The 24,497-nt window shown below is 35.8% G+C and overlaps 2 protein-coding genes across 3 annotated transcripts in view; both read left to right on the forward strand.

Annotated features, from left to right (window-relative positions):
• LOC135219559 (uncharacterized) overlaps positions 1-6,947 on the forward strand; it is a 37,977-nt gene extending 31,030 nt beyond the window's left edge. Inside the window, exons 8-13 of one of the 2 annotated variants that reach the window (XM_064256429.1) lie at positions 434-511; positions 874-1,012; positions 2,292-2,452; positions 3,214-3,752; positions 5,184-5,306; positions 5,587-6,947. In XM_064256429.1, coding sequence (XP_064112499.1) covers positions 434-511; positions 874-1,012; positions 2,292-2,452; positions 3,214-3,752; positions 5,184-5,306; positions 5,587-5,599 — 1,053 coding nt within the window. In that variant the 3' untranslated portion in view covers positions 5,600-6,947. The remainder of the gene's footprint in view (positions 1-433; positions 512-873; positions 1,013-2,291; positions 2,453-3,213; positions 3,753-5,183; positions 5,307-5,586) is intronic. The other variant, XM_064256430.1, reaches the window with a different exon arrangement.
• Positions 6,948-7,951: 1,004 nt separating this feature from the next.
• LOC135219560 (four-domain proteases inhibitor-like) lies at positions 7,952-12,645 on the forward strand. The gene is made up of 4 exons (XM_064256431.1): positions 7,952-8,091; positions 9,928-10,058; positions 11,599-11,803; positions 12,274-12,645. Exons 1-4 carry the CDS (start codon positions 8,049-8,051, stop codon positions 12,297-12,299), a joined length of 405 nt encoding a protein of 134 aa, XP_064112501.1. The 5' UTR covers positions 7,952-8,048; the 3' UTR covers positions 12,300-12,645.
• The last annotated feature ends 11,852 nt before the right edge of the window (positions 12,646-24,497 follow it).

Raw genomic sequence — 24,497 nt, forward strand, 5'->3', positions numbered from 1 at the left:
TACACATACCCGTACCAATATCCATACCCGTAACATACTATTCCCATACCTTCTGGTCATATTTATATTAAACAACTGACCATATTTTGGTGCAGGTGCAGGAACAGGCGTTGATGGGTTTTGAATCAAATCTAAGTTGGGTCAAATGATGGCCACGTGCCACATTTTGTCTAGTTTAGTTAAGCGGTTCAGATTTCTATAGTGCACAAAGTTGTATATGCACACATAAGCAAACATCCAAACATTCACTTTTATATATAAGAGATACATATACATGCACATATGTATTTATATGTCTATATATACCTATATGTATATATATATGTAATATATGTATATATAATATATATATATATATATATATATATGATATATATATAAATTCCTATTCCTATGTAATTAATCTATCACATTATAATTATTTCCTTTTCAGTTACGATTTCAGAATCCTTGCAGAAAATACATAACAGGCGAATACAGTTTGTTGCACAGATTAACATGTCCTTCTGAGGTAAGTGGAATAATAGATTGGCCTGAGACCGTAACAAACTTAATTTTTTATACGAGAATGAAATCAGTAATTTTAGTAATTCAGTAATAACAAAACAAAACAGCTTAAACATGTGGATTGAAACCTGGTGTAAGGCCACTTGACTTTCAGCAAATTCAGTGACGTTCTGATACGAGATAATTGATTATAAATGTTAATGTGAGCTCAATGATGAAGCTAGTTTGTAATGTAATGTAAACTGGATCTTGGTTTTTTGTGTAAGAGGAAAATTTTATAACGCTCCTATAGTATCCAATACGTTGGCCATCATATAAACACACACACACACACACCACACCAAAAGTTTCCGTTTTTTTTTCTAGTTCATGGATGATAAACCTTCGCCTGAGAGAGTATGGACGGCCAAAATGAGCGTCATGTTTGCGTCTTCCTTGGCAGCGATATTTGGAATAACAATGGTTATTACGTATTTTCATCTTCGGCAAATGAAAATCCCAGAAAGTAGGACACCTTAAATTATTCTTGAAGCTTAGACTAACCTCTCGCACGCTCCTCTATATATCTATATATATTTACAAGTATAAATTTATATATTTTTACAGATTATACACACACACACACACACACACACACACACACACACACACACACATATATATATATATATATATATATATATATATATATATATATATATATATATATATATATTAGAGAAAAAGCCAGCTTAGCAATTTACGTTTAATGTCCAAATTTTCGGGACGTTCTCATTTTCCAGACTATAAAGTATTGAAAATCTACTAAAGACATACTCGGTATAAATAGCTGTTATAAAATTTATATCAAAGAAACCTTAAATAGTTTAATCAAAATAAAAATACCAAGTAAAGAATTCTTAAACCAGCACTTATCTCTATTGGAGCTAAAAACTGAGTGGCGTTGTCCAATTTGGAAGGGTGGACGCCAACTATGCTATGAAAAAGCGTGGAAGAGGTCTGGCCATTGAATGGGGACACAAGCTGCTTAACTGATAATGATTCAAAAAACGGAGAGAGAATGAATAGTCAATGGGTGCTTGGGCAACGAACTGGAAATCCTCACAAGAAAACGAAGTTTTACGTTCATTGCAGTGCTCTCGTAAGCTGGAAAATTCCAAGAAAATCAATTCTGATTTTCAGCAACTTTTGGTTGTTGCCACGTATTTTTCAATTTTATATTTCGGACAATTAAAACAATAAACCACCTAAAATGGCATCATAGCCGTAAGTTTACCTTTGTGGGAGAACAAAAAACTCAGTTTTAGGATTTTCAGTTATTAGTTTAAACCCAGAGTTTTAGGATTTTTAGTTATTAATTTAAGATTCAAAGCCGGAAAGGTATTATGAATTGCTTTCTGTACATGTAATTTAAATGTGTTGGAATGAATAATAGGAATAGAGGCATATTATATTAATCATTTGGTTACGTTAGGTACAGGTTGACGTGGCTGAAATCTATTAGTCAAGAACTTTTCACATTATTTAAGGAATAAGGATGAATGATACCAAATGCTTTTAAAAAATTGAAGCAAAACTTGAATTTCACTGTGGAATTTCTGCCTACTAGAAGATACGTTATTAGTTCATGTTAACGTATTCACATGGAAAATTGTCTACATTTGACACTAAAAATTGTTTTACAGCACAATACACATTCCAACTAAAGACCCAGCTTAGCTTAAAAAACCTTCACAATAATCCTTGACTCTTTAAGCGTAACGTACTCATTCGGCTTCTTGCAGGGAAAGGGACCAAACCTGTAGAAAAGGAGTCTGCAGCAGAAAAGCACGAAACCGGAAAGCAAATCCACGAGACAAAGGTTCTTCTGATTGTTTATGCTCCTGACGTCAAGGAAGAGGTCTCGGTTTTAATGAGTAATCTGCGAGCGAAGACCAGTTTCGAGGTGAGTGGAAAAAGTCCACTTTACTTCCCCAAAGCTTCGTTAATTAAATATGAACAGGCCCATTCTAGACAAAAACACCATTGTTCTAAGTATTATTTTATAATTCTCCCTAAAAAAATTTATTTGAGGCCTTCACCTGAGAAGTATATTTTTCCTTTATGGATAAGCGTATATGCAAACTCACATTTTTAGAATTCAATCCCACCCCCATTATTCATAAGATAAGTACTTGCTTTCACTATTTAAGGTCCGGATATGAAAATCAGACATATTTTCTCAAAGTATGTCATGTCTACCATCTTTTCTTACGGATATAAAAACTTGGTCTGACTGATTACCTCTGTAAAAAAAAGTTACAACTTTTAAATTAGGGATTTTATTTTCTTCCGAATGATGAAATTCACTGACTCTTAGGATACTGTTTCCTGTTGACAGCTCTCAAATGAATTTTATTGGATGATACACTAATGGAACAGTTCCACGATTATAAACGACATATTCATTAGCAGCCAAAGGGATAATGATCTTCAATATATCGCTACAATGATGGATAGCAGATGAATTCTCTAAGTAAATAAAGACAATTAAATAATCAAGAAGCAAATCGTTAAGTTCAACATTAGTTAGCAAAAAGAAGAAAATACAGAATATATGTTGAACTCTTACATGAGTAGCTAACAAAAAAAAAAAAAAAAATTATCCGCAAGATAATTAAGATTTGTAACTACCTTAGTGACTTTGCTACTAATCAATTTTCGCAGATCATTGACCTGTTTGACATGAACGACCTGAGGAAAGTTGAAGATCCAACTATCTGGCTAATCAGTCTTATGATGAAGCCGTCCGTTGTGGTCATCTTGGTGACTTCTCCCGCGGCCAAATGCATTAAGGAGCGCTTGGGGGGAAAGTCATGTGCAGGAGACGAAATGAGTATCCGGCGTGAGGATGTGTTATCCGAGAGATGCAGAGCTTTAATCCAAGGCAGAGACTCGCAGTGTCTTGCAGAATTTCTTCAGATGAAAAGTCTTCGTCCAGGAAACGAAAGAAGAGATGTTACAGAGATCCTCGAGAAAAATACTAGACAAATTCATAACTCAGAACCCCTCAGCGGCATTAAAACTTTGACTGCGGTAGTACCTAACCCAGCAACGCATTCAACATTAAAATGTGAACCACACACCTTCCAGGGAGAACATTGTCCTTTAATAAGTGAACCTTTACATTTCCTCCTCGACGAATTCTTCAAAAACATGTTTAGTCTGCATTTGGCTGACACCTATGATCGACTGTATCAAGTTCGGTGAGTAGCTTTCTTCCTTGCTCTGACAGTAACAATAAACCCAATGATAACAATGATATTCTATAACGAAATATTATTATAAAGATAACACAACAATGATGAATCACCATAACAACAAGAGCAAAAAATACCAGAATGCAATACTTCATGAAAATATGTCATCCAGACTGTCCTCACCACTTGAATGATTTATAAACACTATACAGTATGGGGTCTAAAAACCACTATAGCATTTCCTCATTTCCCTTCAAAAATACCTTTACCTTCCGAAAAAAAATAATATAAATTAAATAAAGTTAATTTTTTTTAAATCGTAAAGATTTGTCCTCATCTTTCTGATGTGTCTTTTCTCTGACTCTAAATAAATCAAAAGTCCCGTTCCTAAATAGCCCCCCCCCCCTCTCTCTCTCTCTCTCTCTCTCTCTCTCTCTCTCTCTCTCTCTCTCTCTCTCTCCGGAAACCTTAAAAATGTGATCTGTCAATGCTATTCCACATGCTCGCGAACACAAGCTCAGTGCAGGTCGAAGTATGAAAAGAGAAATGATAATTGCTGTCCATGACTTCTCATTAGTTATCGAGCAGAACTGGCGGTCATGAATATATGATGAACACTGACGCCAGTTCCAACTATTGTCTTCGTGATTATTATCTGCTCCTCTTTATTTTCAAGATTGCAGCTGACTAATGTGTGCAATGTTTATAACTTGTCGGAGGTACATTGAATTTAGTACTGATGAAATTCCATGGGTATTCTTCACTTTCGCTGTATCGCCAGGATCCAAGATGATTAACCCCTGAAGTAAAGGGAATAAATTTTTATTTCAATATTTATAAACAATACATCTCGACAATGCAGAATATGCACCTTTTTATCTTAATAAATGTGTGATACCAGCAATCTAAAAAAAAAATGGGAGACAGCTAAGTATTCACGTGCATGTTGTACATTTTTGGCGAGAGAGAGAGAGAGAGAGAGAGAGAGAGAGAGAGAGAGAGAGAGAGAGAGAGAGAGAGAGAGGGAGATGCTACCACAGTCAGCGATTTGATATCCATTTTGCTTTCCTGATAATTTTAATTGGGTTCTCTAACAAGTCTTTCGTAAAATTTTTATTTGTTATTCAACACTAATGCATAATGAATCTATTCAATTCTGTGTTATCTTAAGAGGCAAACATATTATTTCTGTATGCCATTATAAATCCGTATGCAAAAGTCGCTAATGTGGTAAATATTAGTAAAAAATATCTGAGTTACGTACGTTTCAATACTGAATTTTTCTGTGCAAATAATCAACCGTGTGATCTATTCATATTAACCAGAAAGTCGATGAGTGCACGCCATCTTAAAATCATAAGGAACACCGCAAAAACATCAGGAATGTAAAGTCTCACCTACAGAAAGAGAGTATTTTTTTCTTCTTCTTCCTGACAGGCTCACAATCTCTTCCAGTGGAACAGAAATGAAAGATGTGACCCCAGGTCGGATATACCTCTACCCCGACCATGAGGATGAACTCGTTACTGCTCTTAAAGGTCAACCAATAAAATACCCCAGGTGAGACCCTGACAAAACAGACTCGAGCCTTTCCTGTTCTGATCTTACTTAACGATGCTACTGTGTAGATATAATGATAAAAAAAGAAACAAATTCCACTACACGCTCAACTCGGTCTGTTCGGGTTAGTTGCCTTCTGTTTATCTAAATCTAAAAATGTTGTGACCTGGCACTGCTTTTGACACGATAATCAACCAGGTAACAACATAACATTCAACTAATTCCGATAATCCGTACCACTGACATTTGAATCTCAGGTTAATTCCAATTTCTTTTGCAGGAACACGAGGTAACTCATGAGACAGTTATCAATAGACTGAGGATGAAAGCAGGAATTCCAACAACGATTCCAGTAATTTTAACACATAAAACAGGAACGCTTCAATTTCCATGTCATAAACACAAAGGCCAGTGCGTTTGCCGAATAGAAAGGGTTCCAGAACATTAGCAGAGTGGAAATATGATTCAGTTTTCGAGAATCTGGACATACGTCAGACTTGGGAATAAGCGAAAGCTGTAGCAAGATCCCGGAAGAATAAAGGCTAGATTTCATTATATAAAAGGAGGAGCAAACCCTATAATGTTCAACAGCTACTGAAGCATCTATAAAATCCCAAGAAGAAACTGAGCACAGGTGCCCAAACAGAATATCGGACTTAAGTCTACACCCAGCGATAAAAAGTATTATACTTCATCTTTTAATCTTGACCGCCTGAATTCACACATTTCGACCGAAGCAGAAAAAATAATCACACATTCAAATACTTAAATCCAGAATGGGTTATTGTATTTATCAATTAGTACCATCGCGTTCATCACTTTGTAGTAAAAATGTCTCAACTGTTGACCTTTAATTTACTAATTGGTCCAACGAAAAACACACACACAGAAAAGGACGGAACCATATACGTACCTAAATAAAAGTAAATGTCACCTACAAGGCGGCATCGCTTCCCTCCCAAACGATAACACGACGGAGACTTATTGCAGATTTAAAAAAAAAAATCTTACTCGAATCATTTCAAAATGATGAAGATAACGACGAGCCATCATCATAAGAAAATAGCATGCCTTATCTCCAAAACATTCATAATGAGCAAAGTAAACCAAGTGCATTAACTAAACAAACACAGTACGCCTACACAAAGATGATTATTGTCGTTCACAAGGAATTCTGAACTAAAGGTAAAAATTGCGTGCTATCGAAGAGGAATCTACCGATCTGATTAACTGACTGAGATGTGTAATGTATTTTCGTACTGCCAACTAAGTTTCAGTAGGAGATCTTAATCATCAACGGGAGGAGAGAGAGAGAGAGAGAGAGAGAGAGAGAGAGAGAGAGAGAGAGAGAGAGATGATTTTCCGTATGATGAGAAAATGATCTCAAGATTTTTTACATGTTATTCCACATAAAATAAAGTTCAGTATCGATGAGCATATACCTTATGCTTGCGCTGTATACGCATAAACACAGCATATAGAAGCGCTCACAGGAAAGGTGAAAGACATGATTGTGTTCATGCTTTGAAAAATAGACGACAGTTGGGTGTCTTCGGAGCTTCCTTTCTCCTTCCCTACGAGTGCTTCTGTTTGTTTATATGCCACGGGAACATTGTATTATTGGATGAATAAATGAAGTATTCGTATTATTACTATCATTATTATTACTCATTGAAATTGTATTCCCAAACTGCCGTCACTTACAAATAAAGTTTATTCGGTAAGCGTTAGAAACGAAAATTAATTGAAATATCATCATCATTATCCATGACAAGGGATACTTTTTTTTATATATAGTACGTAAAAATAGGTTTACCAAATGCTGCCGCTCTGGAAAACATAAGGTACACTGGATTATCCCATACAAGCAGGTGTTTAATTATCATGAGCTGTAATGCTAAAACAAAAGTACCCAGTAAAGAGCATCGCTGAGCAAATAAGATACGTCATTATAAATTCCTCAATAAAAAATAGTAGATAACACAACTACGTAGTCTGTTACAAAAATTCATAAACTCGGAGCCGATTTTTTCCAATAACTTCGATAAGCTAATCGAATAAACCCACGTAATAATAATAACAAAACATCCGTTAATGATTCCCAATAACTCTCTGAAAGTAGGTTCATTAATCAATATGACTAGTGACGGTAACAATGATTAAAGCATCTACAAATGAGAATTTCAATTACACAAAGAAATCACAAAAGGAAAATTAATACGTGGAATTTAATACACGCGCACACTGCACACAGACATAGAATACAAGTGTACTTGTGCGTTCCTTTGACTCTGACTGTTATTGCGTCAATAGAAATCGCCATTCTACTCGATTAACACACACACACACACACATATATATTGTATATATATATATATAGATTATAATATATATATATATATATATTATATATAGATATATAATAATATATATATATATATTATATATATATAGTAGATGAACAAACATATAACCGGTTTCATTACTTCAGATTACGTTACTCTATCATAACAGTGGAACAGAAAGCCAAGAATCTCTATAAGAAGTGAAAAACAGCTTGGAGAAAATATTATGAAACACTGCATGTTAACCAAATATTTGGGGAAGGGACAAAGAGAGAGAGAGAGAGAAAAAAGAGAAAAGGATGTTAGAAATTGACTAACCGGTAACGCAGGAGCTGTGAGATTAGGTAATCCATGTGTTATCAGGTGATACCTCTTAGTTCGCGTTACCAGTCTTACCATGAAGCTTCCGCTGTTATATTTCTTCGTTGTCTCAGCATTCGGTAAGTTATGAGAGCTCAAATGTGTTGGAATCGGCAATGATTTCACATTTTTTAACGGTGTATTACAGCGGCTCGTGGAATGCAAACTAACTAAAGCCGAGATCTCAAGGTGGAGCAGAAAATATCGACTGGCGGAAGTAACTAGAGTAAGACAATTTGACTCAAAATGGAAATGTGATGCACTTACTGTTAATCTTAATAATTCTTGGAATAACGCAAGCAAGCAGTCTGATATAAACAGAAACTTTCAAAAACTTTCAAACCAATTCGCTAAATTAACGTTGGAATAATAATGTTACAATGACGCTGTTAAGTGGATTAAGTTATGCTCCTTATCCAAAAGCGACCTGCCACAGAAATGAACTATATATAAAAACTCAAGAATAACAACACAATATCAAAATTCATAGTCAAAGCTACTGATTATCTACTAATTATTTTCACAGTACTAGCATAATTTAACTTAATATACCGCCAATGAAGAAGACAGATACTTTAGCAGGAAGAAAAAGCTAGAATATTAATCGCACTACAGCCAGATTTTTCTTTAGAATGTTTACCAGAACAGCCGGTTAGAGTTCGGCCCCAGATTGGGGGAAAGCAATTCAGGACCGAATGATAAACCTTGTGGTTAGTCAAGTCAGTGTCTCAATCAACGTCGAGAAGGTTATATGAGTGTATGTGTGTTTGTGTACACACACAAACACAGTGCACACACATACACACACACACACACACACACACACACAACACACACACACACACACACACACATATATATATATATATATATATATATATATATATATATATATATATATGTATATGTATATATGTGTGTGTATGTATGTATTTACTTCAGGACCTCACTGAAACCGGATATCATACCGAGATATTTATTCAATTTCAATGAGGTCCTGATAGTAACTGTATTAATGCACAGAGCAATTGTGTACGTGATAAAGTTTATATATATATATATATATATATATATATATATATATATATATATATATATATATATATATATATATATATTCTTCGAACGCGCATTCTCCATACCAGAACCAGGTCACGTTACCCATCTGACCACGAGGAAGGGGAGAAAGTAAAAAAGATAACAGGGCATTGTGGTTATTGCAATTACACACACACACACACACACACACACACACACACACATATATATATATATATATATATATATATATATATATATATTTATATATATTATATAATAATAAATGAAAATTTTTAAGCACATTTCCTCATTGTTGTTAAAAAAAAACTAATTTAGGAATATCTTGTAAATGCAAATAATCACTGAAGACTGCATTTGAAAGTGTACCATAATGAATTTTTGTACGAACTTACAGTGTTCGGATCTAAACAAACCAATACGCCACTTTCCACACATCATCCATGACATCAAGCGGGCTCTGCCAATAATCTAGTACTCAATATAATTCTTCTAATCTGCATGGCCTTCCACGATAAGAAACCAAGTCTTTTGAACAAGATGAACATTTTCCCACCGTCCCGCAAACCTCTTTTGTTAATTTACTAATAAGAAAATTCTAAAAATAACGCAACGGCGTTATCGATCATAAATTGTTGACATTGTGTATCTCAACAAAATTTTTTCGACACCAGGATCTTCAATTTTCGAGTAACTTTGCCTTCATAAATTCGGAACTAATTCTCCATCCGAAAATGTAACTAGATAAGCAAATGCATTATTAAATATTTAGCATTTCTTCATACTTCGAAATAAAAAAAAAAAAAAAAAAAAAAAAGACAACTGACCAAGAGGGAAAACTTTGTTGTTACTTTCAGCGAGGAGTGAAGATTGTGACTTCTTGTGTTCGGAGGAATGGAGTCCAGTATGTGGCACTGATACTGTAACATACGCCAGTGAATGTTGGTTGGCACTAGCAGACTGCAAGATTGATGATGACATAGCTTTGGTAATTATTTCTCTATGTTTTCCAAAGTCTCATTTTTAACGTGTAAAGAAACAGTAGTTTATTCCAGAATTACGCTCAGGAAAATGAGTACGTAGCGTCTTGTAAAAGTCCTACATCATGCCTGTTGCCTGACTCATTTATGTTTCACTTACTATGTAAGTATCTATCTATCTCTCTCTCTAAATATATATATATATATATATATATATATATTATATATATATATATATATATTTATATATATACATATATATATGTGTATTAAATAATATATATACATACATATTCATGTATAATATATAATATATATATAATATACGCAGAAAGAGAGAAAAAGATAGAGCGAGAGAGAGAGAGAGAGAGGGATGAATGACAGTAACCTAAATCTCCAATTTCCGCTTTCCTACAATTGGAATAACCTTTATTTATTCTATAAAACCAAGATTTCATTATAATCAAATGGAGTGAAAAATTAAATAATGCTGGTACCAAACAAGATACCCATGTGAAGCGCACAACTGTCTGTGATAAACATAGATATGAGTTTGTTGCTAAGTCGATAGAAACTTTGTAAACTGAACGATAAACATTCGATTTTGACCACTTGGCTCTCAACAGAAATGTAAGTTGATAACCATTCTGCTGTACATATTCCTGTCGAATTCATATTTGTACTTAGAATTACACTCTTTACACACACACGCACCTACACACACACACACACACACACACACACACACACACACACATATATATAATATATATATATATATATAATATATATATATATATATACATATATGTATATATATGTATCTATAATATATTTATATATATATATATATATATATATAGATATAAAAATATATATATACGTATAGTATTATATATAATATATATATATATATATATATATGTATATATTTCCTCTTGATAGCCGAGTGGTCCAAGTCGACAGTTTATCGTTATTACTAAACTAATTTCGTAAGAACCTCTACACAAGATTTCAAATCACAGGGTTATTTTCTAGCCTGGTAAGCAGATATTGGAAAGATATATATTTTTTTTTTTCAAAATTTTGATACCAAAAACCAAATTTGAGTCTCTCAAGGGATGTCTTTAGGAATGTACTCAGCAGGTAACTCCCTCTTCAGTAGCAACCAATGGATTTCATTCTAAAAATGAGGCACCTTTTCAGCAATATCTCCTTGTTCACACAAGAAAACTAAATGATGATGCTACTCGTCAATGGGAGCAATTATGTAACGCTGGAAGGCTAAATTTTCTAAAAGCCAAAATAAAAAATTGAAACAAAACTCTCACAGTTTAATCGTCAAGAAACCGTCTAAATAACCAATAAAGGTTATAATATATGAAAGATCAAAAAGTACTAAAATTGCACTACAATAATTAACAATGGAACCTGTTCAGCGACTATGATGATAAATTCTCACACAGGCGAGCGGGCGAGCGCACCATCATGGTCTGCTCAATCAGATCTCTGAAAGAGGTGACCTTCAATTACAAATCCATATTCCAGGACCACATGGGCGAGTGCCAGCCAGCATTACGGAAGAGTCGACCGAAGTGCCAAGAGTCAGTTAGGCAAGAAAATTGTGATCTCCACTATTACAACCCTGTTTGCGAACGCTCTGGCGTCACTTACAGATCCATGTGCCATCTTTGTCAATCCATGTATAAAGATCAGCAGACAAAGAATATCATGTACATCATTGAACACCTGGGTAAGATCAATGTTTTGTTCGCAATTATGAGTTCATATATATACAGAAACAGTAAACTATCATCAATCATACACACACTAAGGCTGACAGGTTTTGCTGATTTGATTAAGCTACAGGTCTCGCATCATATCAAAATAGAGAAGAGTTATTGAAATGACTATTTTATTTCAGTTCAGTAGCCCTTTCACTGCAAAATCCCTAAAAATGCATAGACTAAGGATTTACCATTCAAACAAAAAAAAATACAGTTTAGTACCTGCATATGCACAAGTAATGAGATTATGGATAAAAAACCCTGGATCTCGTATGGTGTCGATTGCTCTGGGGAGTGAGACTACACATGTAACAATATTTTGGACGGTAAATGTCTTTAGATAATGGGATAACATTTATATGATCATCGTATAAACACTACCCCAGTCATATACATATCGTGCATATGTTTACATTGCTTTTTCAATGTTTTGCAGGACCGTGTACTGCTTCGGCTGAGTGAGTGTAACCTGGTAAATAACAGCAAGTTAAGAGACCTACACATTGCTAACATAGTGGCTACGATGACCAAGAAATCTAATCTTCATCAAAGCCAAATTTTCTAAATATTTGAGAGATACATGATTTTTATTATCTTATTATACATTAAATGATATTATGATATAATGATCACAAATTTGCATTGTTGACTAAAAACATATCAAGATAAGTTGTACTACATATAAATAAGAAATCTTGTTATTGGTAAATCATCGTATGGCACTGCATATTTCAAAGGAATCCACATCTCAACGGAAAATATTTAAACCTGAATTCAAATAAAGTACGCATTATTTAAAACTTTTAAACGATTTTAAATTTCCTCCCTTCAGGTAGTGGAAAGGTTAATTAATTAATGTAATTCATACCAATAAAATAAATAGGCTTCATTCTTATACGTTACTGTTGCCTTTCAATTAAATCTTTAAGAAAGGTGGCCCTTTGACAATAAAATCAAAAAGGTTGATTACATTAGGAGAAGGATCTGGCAAGTTTTGAGATGGATTTGAACACAGATCCAGCATTTTTTCATCATTTCGTTTGCTTGTCTGTCTGCCAGCATGCTCAAAATGGAACTCAAACGCATATTGATGGATTTCAATATTATTTCGAATGGATGAGCCCCAGAGGTGATCAGATTTTCTAATGAATCCAAAGCCTAATGCCAATCAAATATTATTATTTAATATGTTTCTTTATTAGACATTTAAACCACAAGCAACTGGAACCTAAATTTTTAATTTCATATACATTTTCCTAAACCACTTGTTTCACCAATTAACTCATGGCCATCATAAGACTATTCCTAGCTCTGTAATGAAGCTAAAATCAAATATAGAGGTTGCAATAGTCTGCATAGGTAATTTTTTCCCCTATAGTCTTGTATGTTTTACTTTTCGTTACTATACTCTTTAAATGATTTAGCAATTATTCTTTAAGTCTCAATTTGAGGCTTCGGTTGTTTGAAGGTATCACCAACGGATATTACCGGAGGTTAATTTCCTCTCAACCAACAGTACTGTAGCTAATAATAATAATAATAATAATAATAATAATAATAATAATAATAATAATAATAAAACACCAAGAGATGAAGGATACGATCAGGAAAGAATATATGCAGAGACTCAAGGCGATACTCAAGTCAAAACTCAACGCCGGAAATATGATAAAAGCCATAAACACATGGGCAGTGCCAGTAATCAGATACAGCGCAGGAATAGTGGAATGGACGAAGGCAGAACTCCGCAGCATAAATCAGAAAACCAGGAAACATATGACAATACACAAAGCACTACACCCAAGAGCAAATACGGACACACTATACATAACACGAAAGGAAGGAGGGAGAGGACTACTAAGCATAGAGGACTGCGTCAACATCGAGAACAGAGCACTGGGGCAATATCTGAAAACCAGTGAAGACGAGTGGCTAAAGACTGCATGGGAAGAAGGACTAATAAAAGTAGACGAAGACCCACAAATATACAGAGACGGGAGAATGACAAACAGAACAGAGGACTGGCACAACAAACCAATGCACGGACAATACATGAGACAGACTAAAGAACTAGCCAGCGATGACACGTGGCAATGGCTACAGAGGGGAGAGCTAAAGAAGGAAACTGAAGGAATGATAACAGCGGCACAAGATCAGGCCCTAAGAACCAGATATGTTCAAAGAACGATAGACGGACATAACATCTCTCCCATATGTAGGAAGTGCAATAAGAAAAATGAAACCATAAACCACATAGCAAGCGAATGCCCGGCACTTGCACAGAACCAGTACAAAAAGAGGCATGATTCAGTGGCAAAAGCCCTCGACTGGAGCCTGTGCAAGAAACATCAGCTACCTTGCAGTAATAAGTGGTACGAACACCAACCTGAAGGAGTGATAGAAAACGATCAGGCAAAGATCCTCTGGGACTATGGTATCAGAACAGATAGGGTGATACGTGCAAATAGACCAGACGTGACGTTGATTGACAAAATCAAGAAGAAAGTATCACTCATTGATGTCGCAATACCATGGGACACCAGAGTTGAAGAGAAAGAGAGAGAAAAAATGGATAAGTATCAAGATCTGAAAATAGAAATAAGAGGGATATGGGATGTGCCAGTGGAAATCGTACCCATAATCATAGGAGCACTAGGCACAATCCTAAGATCCCTGAAAAGGAATCTAGAAAAACTAGAGGCTGAAGTAGCTCCAGGACTCATGCAGAAGAGTGTGATCCTAGAAACGGCGCACATACTAAGAAAAGTCATGGACTCCTAAGGAGGCAGGATGCAACCCGGAACCCCACACTATAAATACCACCCAGTCGAATTGGAAAACTGTGATAGAGCAAAAAAAAAAAAAATTAAATAAAAATAATAATAATAATAAAGTGCTCCTAGGGTTTGGTGCGGGATGAGGTATGACATTACAAGGTTTTTTTTTTCTTTTTTAATGCTCATTCCTGTCTAGCCCCAGTATAACCAGATATCCTGTCCATACGATTATTTATTTCTGTAATAATGAACCTGCGGAAAATAAAAGCTGTGAATGAAGAAACTTGTGCATAACTGACAGTACCTGACAAATGCATGCACGTTCTTTATACAGACAGAGGGTAAATACTTTAAACTGATATAACATATTTTTAAGGCTGTCTCGGCGCACTTTATTCTTAACCTTTGCATTGTTCCTTGTTATGTCGAAATTGTTCCTTTACCAGAAACTATGTGACAATATAGCTACAACAGAGGGAAAGAGTCTTTAGTTCTTTTATTTCGTATTGTCAAAACCTGGAAAATGAAGTTTTTTTAGTCAGGATAGACGAGACTAATGTTAATAATTAAGCAGACTGATGGAAGACGCAAAACCTGAAAGCGATATCTTTCAATTTACCCTTTTGGAAGTCAGGACTTCTTATGAATGACGTGGCTTATTATGCCACTGATATGAACAGTAAAATCGTACACCTCTTAATCAGAACATGAATTATCAAAACAGAAACTGAAAATATCTGATGTGACGTTTAAAGTAGTCGCATCAGTTTTTTTGGAACAAGAGAGGTCGGACATTTTACAGCATCTAGAAAATGGTGATGTTTCAGGGCTGACCACCTGGAATGTTGCTTGTTACCTCAAATACCCCCTCCCCTGTTCAAAGTGGGTCGAAGGTTTCTTCCCCAATGCATGCGCTGTTGCTTCACTTCCCCAAGTTCATAGTGGGTCGAGGGCTTCTTCCCCAATGCATGCAATGTTACCTCACTTTCCCAAGTTCAAAGTGGGTCGAGAGTTTCTTCCTCAATGCATGCACTCGGTGGTCTGGTTAAACTAAGATATACTTCCTTTTTTAACAGAAACTGCCTCGCTAGTACTAGGCGCCTAGTTATGAGGTGTAACATACTAGCTGAATTTTGCTTTACTGGTTCTCTAAAAGATTTAAAAGTAGTTGAGTCGAACCCATCTGCAGAAATAGAAAGATAAACCACAATAAGAAGAGACAATGGTAGGCTTTTTTCCCTCAGAGATGTGGAACCAATACAATCGAATAATCGCTGGAGAGGACGAACTAACACTCACGCAGAAGCAGCGCACGGAAAAGCATACGCGAATTAGGAGTTCACCACCCAATTGCAAGGAAATTTATCATGGACAGAATAATTCAAAAGAGCCGAGATACATATGAACAATTAGTCACTTGCCATGACTATTTGTATGGTTTAGCCCACAATTACAAAATACATTAAAATACTGATTTTAATTTTTTTTTCTTTTACGTAAATGTTTTAGGCCAGAATAAAGGTTTCGCATTTGTATTCTAGTATAATTTAATCCATCTAATTTTGGCGCCAAACCGTGCTGGACCAAAAGCATGAGAGCCGTAATAACTGAATGCCCAAAAAAAAAAAGTTGTACAATGAGCGCAAGACTTCAAAAAGATTATCTACGACCAATTGTAAAAAAGATCAGCAGCGACCAGTTAAAGATTATTAGAGACTTTCTGACGACAAATCGTACGATTAGTACGTACAACCCTCTGAAGACTAGCGACCAGTCTGATCGTAGAGAGGTTTTTGTGGAAGCTCGAACAACTCCCTATGACTGGAATTGGTCTCACCAGCTACCGAAGACCACCAGCAACTACCAGTGACAAGTCGTGCGACCCAAAGTATATATACTTGGTGCCACCTTTTAACGATTGCCAGGGACCAGAGGTCGCCAACTGGTCTTTAGAGGTCGTAAGCCCTAGTAGGACTGAGGCTTAAGACTGGATGCAAAGTCGCTATGAAACTGCAGTACTTGACCCCCTTAATTACTTTGCGCTCAAAAAAAAAAAAAAAAAAAAAAAAAAAAAAAAAAAAAAAAACCTTTGTTCCTGTAATGAAATAACAGTGTGAGGTTGATTTCTAGCCCCGCAATTAGTGCGATAGTCTCATTACACGGCTGCAAGGAGAACTTTCCAATCTCGACGTCCACAGTTTCCCTCTGTTTCTCCTCATACAAATAAAGATATTCTTCACGTACTTCAGCATTTCCCCCCCAAACGTAAGTGGGTTTGCATCCACCCAAATATGCTCATTCAATGACAGATAAGATTACCATTATTAACCCCGATCATTATCATTTCATTAAAATGATGCACGAAATATATCCGTAAATCACACCGTTAAATTAAATTTCACCTGTGTATGTATGTATTTATGTATGTATGTCTGTAATTATATATAATATATACATATACTATATATATATATATATATCATATTTATAATATGTGATATATATATATATATATATATATATATATATATATATATATATATATGTATGTGTGTGTGTGAAAATAACAACAGAATTACAGGAGTGTATATTTAATCAAGAAGGTAGAGACCGTATATTAATACCAATATTAATACCAAACTCAAAACAAGATTGAATACAGCACTTGAAAAAAAAAAAAACACCATTATAAAACGTGAGTCGCATCCAAATCATAATTGTACATCAAATAATTTTTCTCTTAGTTATCACAAAATTTCGCAAATGGAGAAACAAAACAAACACTGAGAAAGAAAATCAGAATTCCTGACGTCGACATCTGTTGTTGTTATTATGACTGAATGTCGAAAACTCCTCCGCTTAGAACCATCGACCTGATACAATGGCAGCTAAGCCCAGGCAGGCGATAAAAACCCCCTCACAATTTCTGGTGGCGTCTCCTTAGCTTCTTGATCGACCAACTTTCTCGCTAAATTGAAAAAGTTACCCCCCATGACGGAGTGTGCTGGCGAAGATATGCCTCAGGCGGGCACGGGGAAGCGCCCCAAGGGGACGCCCCAGCGCCACAAATAATTAAAAGGATAGAAATGGTTAATTTAGATAAAAATTTCCGGGAGAGAAGGAGGCATTTTGAGGGACGTCTTTTTTTCCTCCTCTTTTTTTTATTTTCTTTCACGAAACCCTTGAACGCAGCCCGATGCGAGTGAAGAAACGGCGGCAAAATGTGGCGGGAAGATAAGGCGGCCGTGGTCCCACGGTGCCCCGGTGCCAGAGGGTCGACAATTTCACATCATTTTTGTTGTTCTTCTTGTTTACGTTCCAGTGAACGTTTCTTGAAACTACCAAAATTATCATTCTTACGTACCTAGCGTCTCTGATGCTTCAGAAGTACTAAAATCCTATTCCGGCGTGTCAAGTACAGGATTTCAGCCACAAGGCGATTATCGTACATGGCGCAACCGTCTCCGTCAACCAGCCCGCCACAGTCAGTTGATAAAAAGCGCGGGAAAGCGACGGGGTTCATCTTTTTAATCGCCAGCTTCAAGGGATCACCGATGTCACTTCTCTTCGTGATTGGCTCAGAGACTCTTTCTTGCTCTTTCTCTCTTGCATCGAGCAGTTGTAAGAAAATGCCTTTTTTTTTTACTCTCTCTCTCTTTTGTTCCCGTAAATCGCATTTTTAATTATTTTCTATTTATTACAAGAAACTAAGCGTTTTACTATGCATACCCGATTAAATCTATATTAAATACTTTAAGACAAATATCGATATTCACATTGAAAATTTAAAAAAATACATTGGCAAGACACATGACACTACAATAATGATGAATCAGTCAGATCCACGAAAACAATAATTTTCTCACTAGTTAAAAAAAATCATATTTGAAAAACTTACCACGTGAATATCAATAAATAGACATGCCACTTCAAGAGCATGTAGGAGAATTACGTCCCTAAATGATGCAATATATATATATATATATATATATATATATATATATATATATATATATATATATATATATATATATATATATATATATATATAAAATGTTTGTGAGAGTATATATACTTGAAGGTGAAGACCCAGCTTCATAAAGATCAAGAAATAAGGGAGACTTGAAGCAGTAAAAGAAATGTCAAACCATAATAGAAGTTTCATAGAAAAAACCGCCGACACAGTAACTGTTTTTTTTTTTTTTTTTTTTTTTTTTTTTTTTTTTTTTTGTAAAACTGTGGTTAGTTGTAGGTTTCCAAATACTTCATATCTAATGCTGGTTTTCATATAGAAAAAGAAAAAAAAAACAAGCTTTACCTCCTTGTAATACACAGATTTCAAAGAAGGCTCACAAAAGGGTTATTCGATTACATTTTTGCAATAACTTTAGTGGACTGAAACACTATCTTAATCAAGATGGTATTTTTGCTTTCATGTATTTAGAGAGCAATACTTCCAACAATTCTCATGACAGCTACTACTTCAAGTATTATATGTCATTCACAGCACAATGTTTTCTTCCCTCCGTAAATGAGACAACAACGGTAAGCTATCAAACCATTTCCACTTTAAATTTCGTCTTTCAAGCTCTGTAGCGCCGTCAGTGCACCCTATGCAGTGCACTCTAGGCATTGTTTAAGGTTCTTTGCAGCGTGCCGTCGGCCCCTAGTTGCAACTCCTTTCATTCCTTTTACTGTACCTCCTTTTCACCCTCTCCTAACCACTGATTCATAGTGCAACTACGAGGTTTTCCTCCTGTTACACCTCTACCTTTTACTGTCAATTTTCGTTTCAGCGCTGAATGACCTCATAGGTCCCAGTGCTTGGCCTTTGGTCTAAATTCTATATTCAATTCAATTAAAGCTCTTCAGGATTACAAAACCTCGTCTATCTGAGAAGGCCGTCTCCATTTCTTCCTTGATCGGTTAAAATCATCAGATATGGAACATTATACTTCATTAAAATCCTATGACAGGACATACACTTTCGCATACATGCTACGTACATATACACCAAATATTCTAACTAAAATAAGTTGATTATGATGCATACCGATATGCATCAAACATAACTTCTGCGAAAAACCAAAGCAATAAGGATCAATTTCTACCCGATCAACGACGTGTTCAGTCACCAACCATAACGATCCACCCACCAACGACCAAATGAACTGGTGAAACCCAACCATTCAGCGAATGGATGAAAGTATCTGAAAATACTAAAGGGCTGCGGAAAAAAAAGGGGGTAAAACTCTGAAGGGTAAAGAAATGCGAAAAGAACAGGATGGAGAGGAACGGTGGAGAAGAATAAGAATGACTTTAGGTGTGAGAAGAAGAATGTCAAAAATTCGTGTCATCTTTAAGAAGGCCTCGAGATGGAATGCCAGCGTGCAACGGTGGCTGGGTCACCAAGACCTGTAGAGAAATGCCTCGGGGACTGAATGCTGCAGCATATCAACTAGCTTCGCTGCATTTAACGTGCTCTTTCCCTTAATTGTCTGCTGACAAAGTTAGCAGGAATTAATAATAATAATAGCGGGAGTGAAAAAATTACGATAATTAAGAATATAAATTATGTTTCATCCTTCTAACTAAGTTTCTGTACGAAATCTTTCAATTCAAAGACAGAGAAATCTAGCTGCCTTTTCAAAATAGGAAATATATGAAATAACAAAAGGTAAATTCATTATTTCTGAGGAATTCATCCAAACCAGCCACTTCAGATCACAAAAAAAGTGTAAAACAGAAAGTATTTCATTTTCATGCATCCTTTCTCTACGAAAGGTAATGGCAGACTATAGATTTCATGAGAAACAAGTCTTCGGTGGAGCATCTTCAAACAAAGAGAAATAATCTACTGAAGGCAGCAATCGAAAGAGGGAAAGAGATGCGCCAGGCCTTCGTCGGGCGGCTAAGCAGGACGTAGTTTGATGAAGTGGAAAGATTGATCGGTGTTACTGATGATAGCGTGGGAGATCTGTTGGCGATGGTCGCTTAGGTCAAACTTGTATAAGTAGAGAAAAAAATTCCAATAGAGATAGACATAAACAAACCATAGGCAAAATGGGCTAAGCTGAAGAGTCTTTATGGCATCTCAACCTTGACTCAAACTTACTTTAATACAAGATAGTGATAATTTCCTTAATGTCAGTACTGATATGAGTAATGCTTGATCAGAAAAATAAGAAACGGTAAAATGATCTCAATTAAAAGTTGAAAAACTCGAGGAGAAAAGTTTCTTACCCATCAATACCCAAATAGAATTTTTCAACGGCAGCCTCACTTCATTACACTTCCGCACCATGAGCTTTGAAATGGAATATGAATTTCCTAAAGTCAGCTCGGGGAATAAAATAGAGATAAAGGTACTTAACGTCAACAATCCAAGAGACATTATAGTTGCTAAGATGATAAGCATCAACATTACAAAAAAAGTTAGATAAGAATATTTCATACATCGGTGTCCCATAAAAATGAAAAACTGGGGAAGACAAAATTACGTCACAAGTGAAAGGGATAAAAAGGCAAAATAGTGTCAAGTAATTCAATAAAAACAGAGCTAATGACAAATACTGGACATCCACAGAGAGCAATTTAACTCGCAAGATATAAACGTGTGAATTTTTGGTCTGATGGAGCGAAAGGTGCCTTTCCCAACCGTATTTCTGTCACTTACGGTAGTGATGACATAAATAGATTTGCTTCATCTTTGTTCTTTTGAGTTAATCCTCAAATTCCTCTTAAATGTCCAAACCTTTTACTCTGTTTTTTCACTATTTTTCATGACAGGTCATCAATACTGCGACAGTTCCGCAATCTCTACCTTCATCGAAGAGAACCGAACTTCAATTGACCAAACAAAGAGAAAATCCCATTAAGACCTTCAAGAAACCTACTCCTGATTTTCGGGTAAAGAAAGAATCATTATCCTTCAAGCAAGACGACAAATTGTCACTTGTTTCATGAAATGACCTTTTTATGTCGGAATTCAAAAGCAAAAGGTCAAGTTCCAAATAACAGCTGAGAAAGCGCGCTTAAGCCTCGCGGATCAACAATCAAAAAGAAACTGTCATCAGCATCATTACCACTATAGTCATTACTATCATCATTATGCAGCTCATGATAAGAGTTCACACACAGAAATCATCGTCTTTACTTCATTATGTCTCAATGAACAGAACTATATGTAACAAGAACAAAATACATCCAAGTTTCTTCGGCGCAACAGAGTTTTCTGTACAGCGCATAATGCTGTATGAAACTCTCAGCCACGGCCCACGAAACTCTCAGCCGCAGCCCATGAACCTTTCAGCCACGGACCGGTGGTGGCCTGTGTTGTTGGCAACTTTAGCGGTACCAGACACACGATCCTCGCTAACTTTAACCTTAAATGAAACAAGTAAAAAAATGCGCTGAAGCTCCTTCGGCGCAACAGTTTTCTGTACAGCCACCACAGCATATAATCAACGCCACCGAAAATAGATCTATCTTTCGGTGGTCATGCCCATGAAACTTTATTCACGGCTCGGTGGTGGCCTGTCCTATATCGTTGCCAGACGCACCACTATGGCTAACTTTAACCTTAAATAAAGTAAAACCTACTGAGGCTAGAGGGCTGCAATTTGGTATGTTTGATGCCTGGAGGGTGGATGATCAACATTGCAATTTGCAGCCCTCTACCCTCAGTAGTTTTTAAGATCAAGAGGGTGGACACAGAAAAAGTGCGGACGGACAGACAAATAGCCATCTCAATCCTTTTTTTTTTTACAGGAAACTAAAAACAATAAAAATGTTATTATTATTAACTACTTTTGACCTTCCAACTCCATTGCAAGGTCCACATACAGTTCACAAAAGGACTTTAAAAACATAGTTTCCAGTCAAGATTCGTCCCATTTTTCGGTCGACTTACCCCATCTCGCCTCACTCCATTTACTCTTGGCCATGATATACAGCATTTACTCACATACAGCTTCTCTCTCTACGATATAAAGTATACACTATATACAGCTTCTCTTTCTTTTCTGACGTTATTCTCTCTCTCTCTCTCTCTCTCTCTCTCTCTCTCTCTCTCTCTCTCTCTCTCACATAAAACGGCCAAAAATGTTTTTAGCGCAAACTTTCAGAGCACAACTTTTCTCCATCTCTCTCACGTCTGCATTGTTAGAATGTGATACTGGAAGGAACTGGGTTAACAAAGTGTGATATTGCTCTCTCTCTCTCTCGTTGGTCATTTTCAATCTAGTCATAAGCACCAACGCAGACGGGTAACATACAGAACCCAAAAATGAATACCCTAATACCCACAAGCACAAAGAGAACCAAAACCAAATTTCCTGACGATATACGAGCAACTGTCAATAGAAAAGACAGCGCCATACGAGCACACTTTCTTGTGGCACCTTGTAATACCTTGCCATCCAAAGGTGTTTGTATCATAACGGCCCTATCGTTTGAAATTTTACATGCAATATATATATCTAAAATTCTAAAACTGATAGTCACGGTTACAACCTAGAGTACTGTATGTTATATGTTTGTTCTGACACACTTGTAATCATGCTTCCAGTGACCTGACTTACCTATCCAAGCACTAAACAAAGAAGTTCAAATACTTGGCTGCAAATACCGTACAATCAAACCCGTGTGAAAGAACCATAATTATTATTATGATTATTACTCAGGAAGTGAACCCTATTCGTATGGAACAAGCCCACGGGGTCACTGACTTGAAATTCAAGCTTCCAAGGAAAGAAATAAGAGAAGGTAATAGGAAATATAGAAAGAAGAGATCACTCATCAAACAAGAAGAATGAACAAATTAATCAGTTAATATAAAAAATGTAAGTAAATTATTATTAATCAAACGACGCTAATGACCGGCATATCACGACAGAGAAACCGTGATCAGTCTCTAAGCACTCTCTCCACAGGGGGAGCCACGCCATCCATGGCTGTTCCTGTCTCAGTGGGTGAATCTCTTAGAACTGTCTTTTCATAATGATTTTTCTATAATATTTGAAACATTATTAAAGTAGTAATAGGTAAGGATTTTCAATACTATTCCTTTAGGAGAAATCAAAGGCGATAGGTGTGATATCAAAATGGAAGGAAAGTTCGTAACTATGAGTTTTCATTCGCTCAAGATGTAGGAGAATTAGGTTCACCTGTCAGATAAATCAAATAGTTTTTAAGCTTAGCTTTATTGCATTTCTCAAGTATATGAAACAAGTACATTTTATATGTAGTAGAACTTAGTATTGATAGTACGTCCCAGGGGCATATATACTCTTACTAATGTTCTCGTTTTCAAATTTTCAAATCATCTATCATTAACCCATATACTGCTGAAATTTGAAGCATCAATTCATCCCTTGTACACAATGGTAAGAAACCAATGTCACCTGCAAAAATTAGTACAAAACAATTTGGAAAAGCTTTCATCACGTCAATATTTAGGTAATAAAATCTATTACAAAAATTCAATTTTGTGTGAGTGTGCGTGTGTGTGTCTGTGTGCGAGTGTGTGGGTATTAAATTCACTACAATTTGTAAGTTTAGCAACGTTGATCTTTTGATCATCTGAAATTTGTCAACGTAGTCTTTTTTGGCATCAATATTTCTTTTTCCACAATTTGTAAATTCTATAGGTTTCTACGCTAGTACAACAATATACTTAGTATGCCACTAAGTAAACACAACATCACAATTTTTTTAAGACATTTTGGGGACAGTGCCCTTGGCCCTAAAACTTTATTCAAGAAATAATAAGCGATATTCGTAGGTTAAAGTAAGGCAGCTCTACAACCCAGAAAGACTATCAACTATCAACTCTGCGTAATGATACCTCAAAGACTGAGCATATTGTAACGAAACCGTCTCA

The sequence above is a fragment of the Macrobrachium nipponense genome, chromosome 1 (assembly GCF_015104395.2).
Source record: "Macrobrachium nipponense isolate FS-2020 chromosome 1, ASM1510439v2, whole genome shotgun sequence".
NCBI classification, from domain to species: Eukaryota; Metazoa; Arthropoda; class Malacostraca; order Decapoda; family Palaemonidae; genus Macrobrachium; species Macrobrachium nipponense.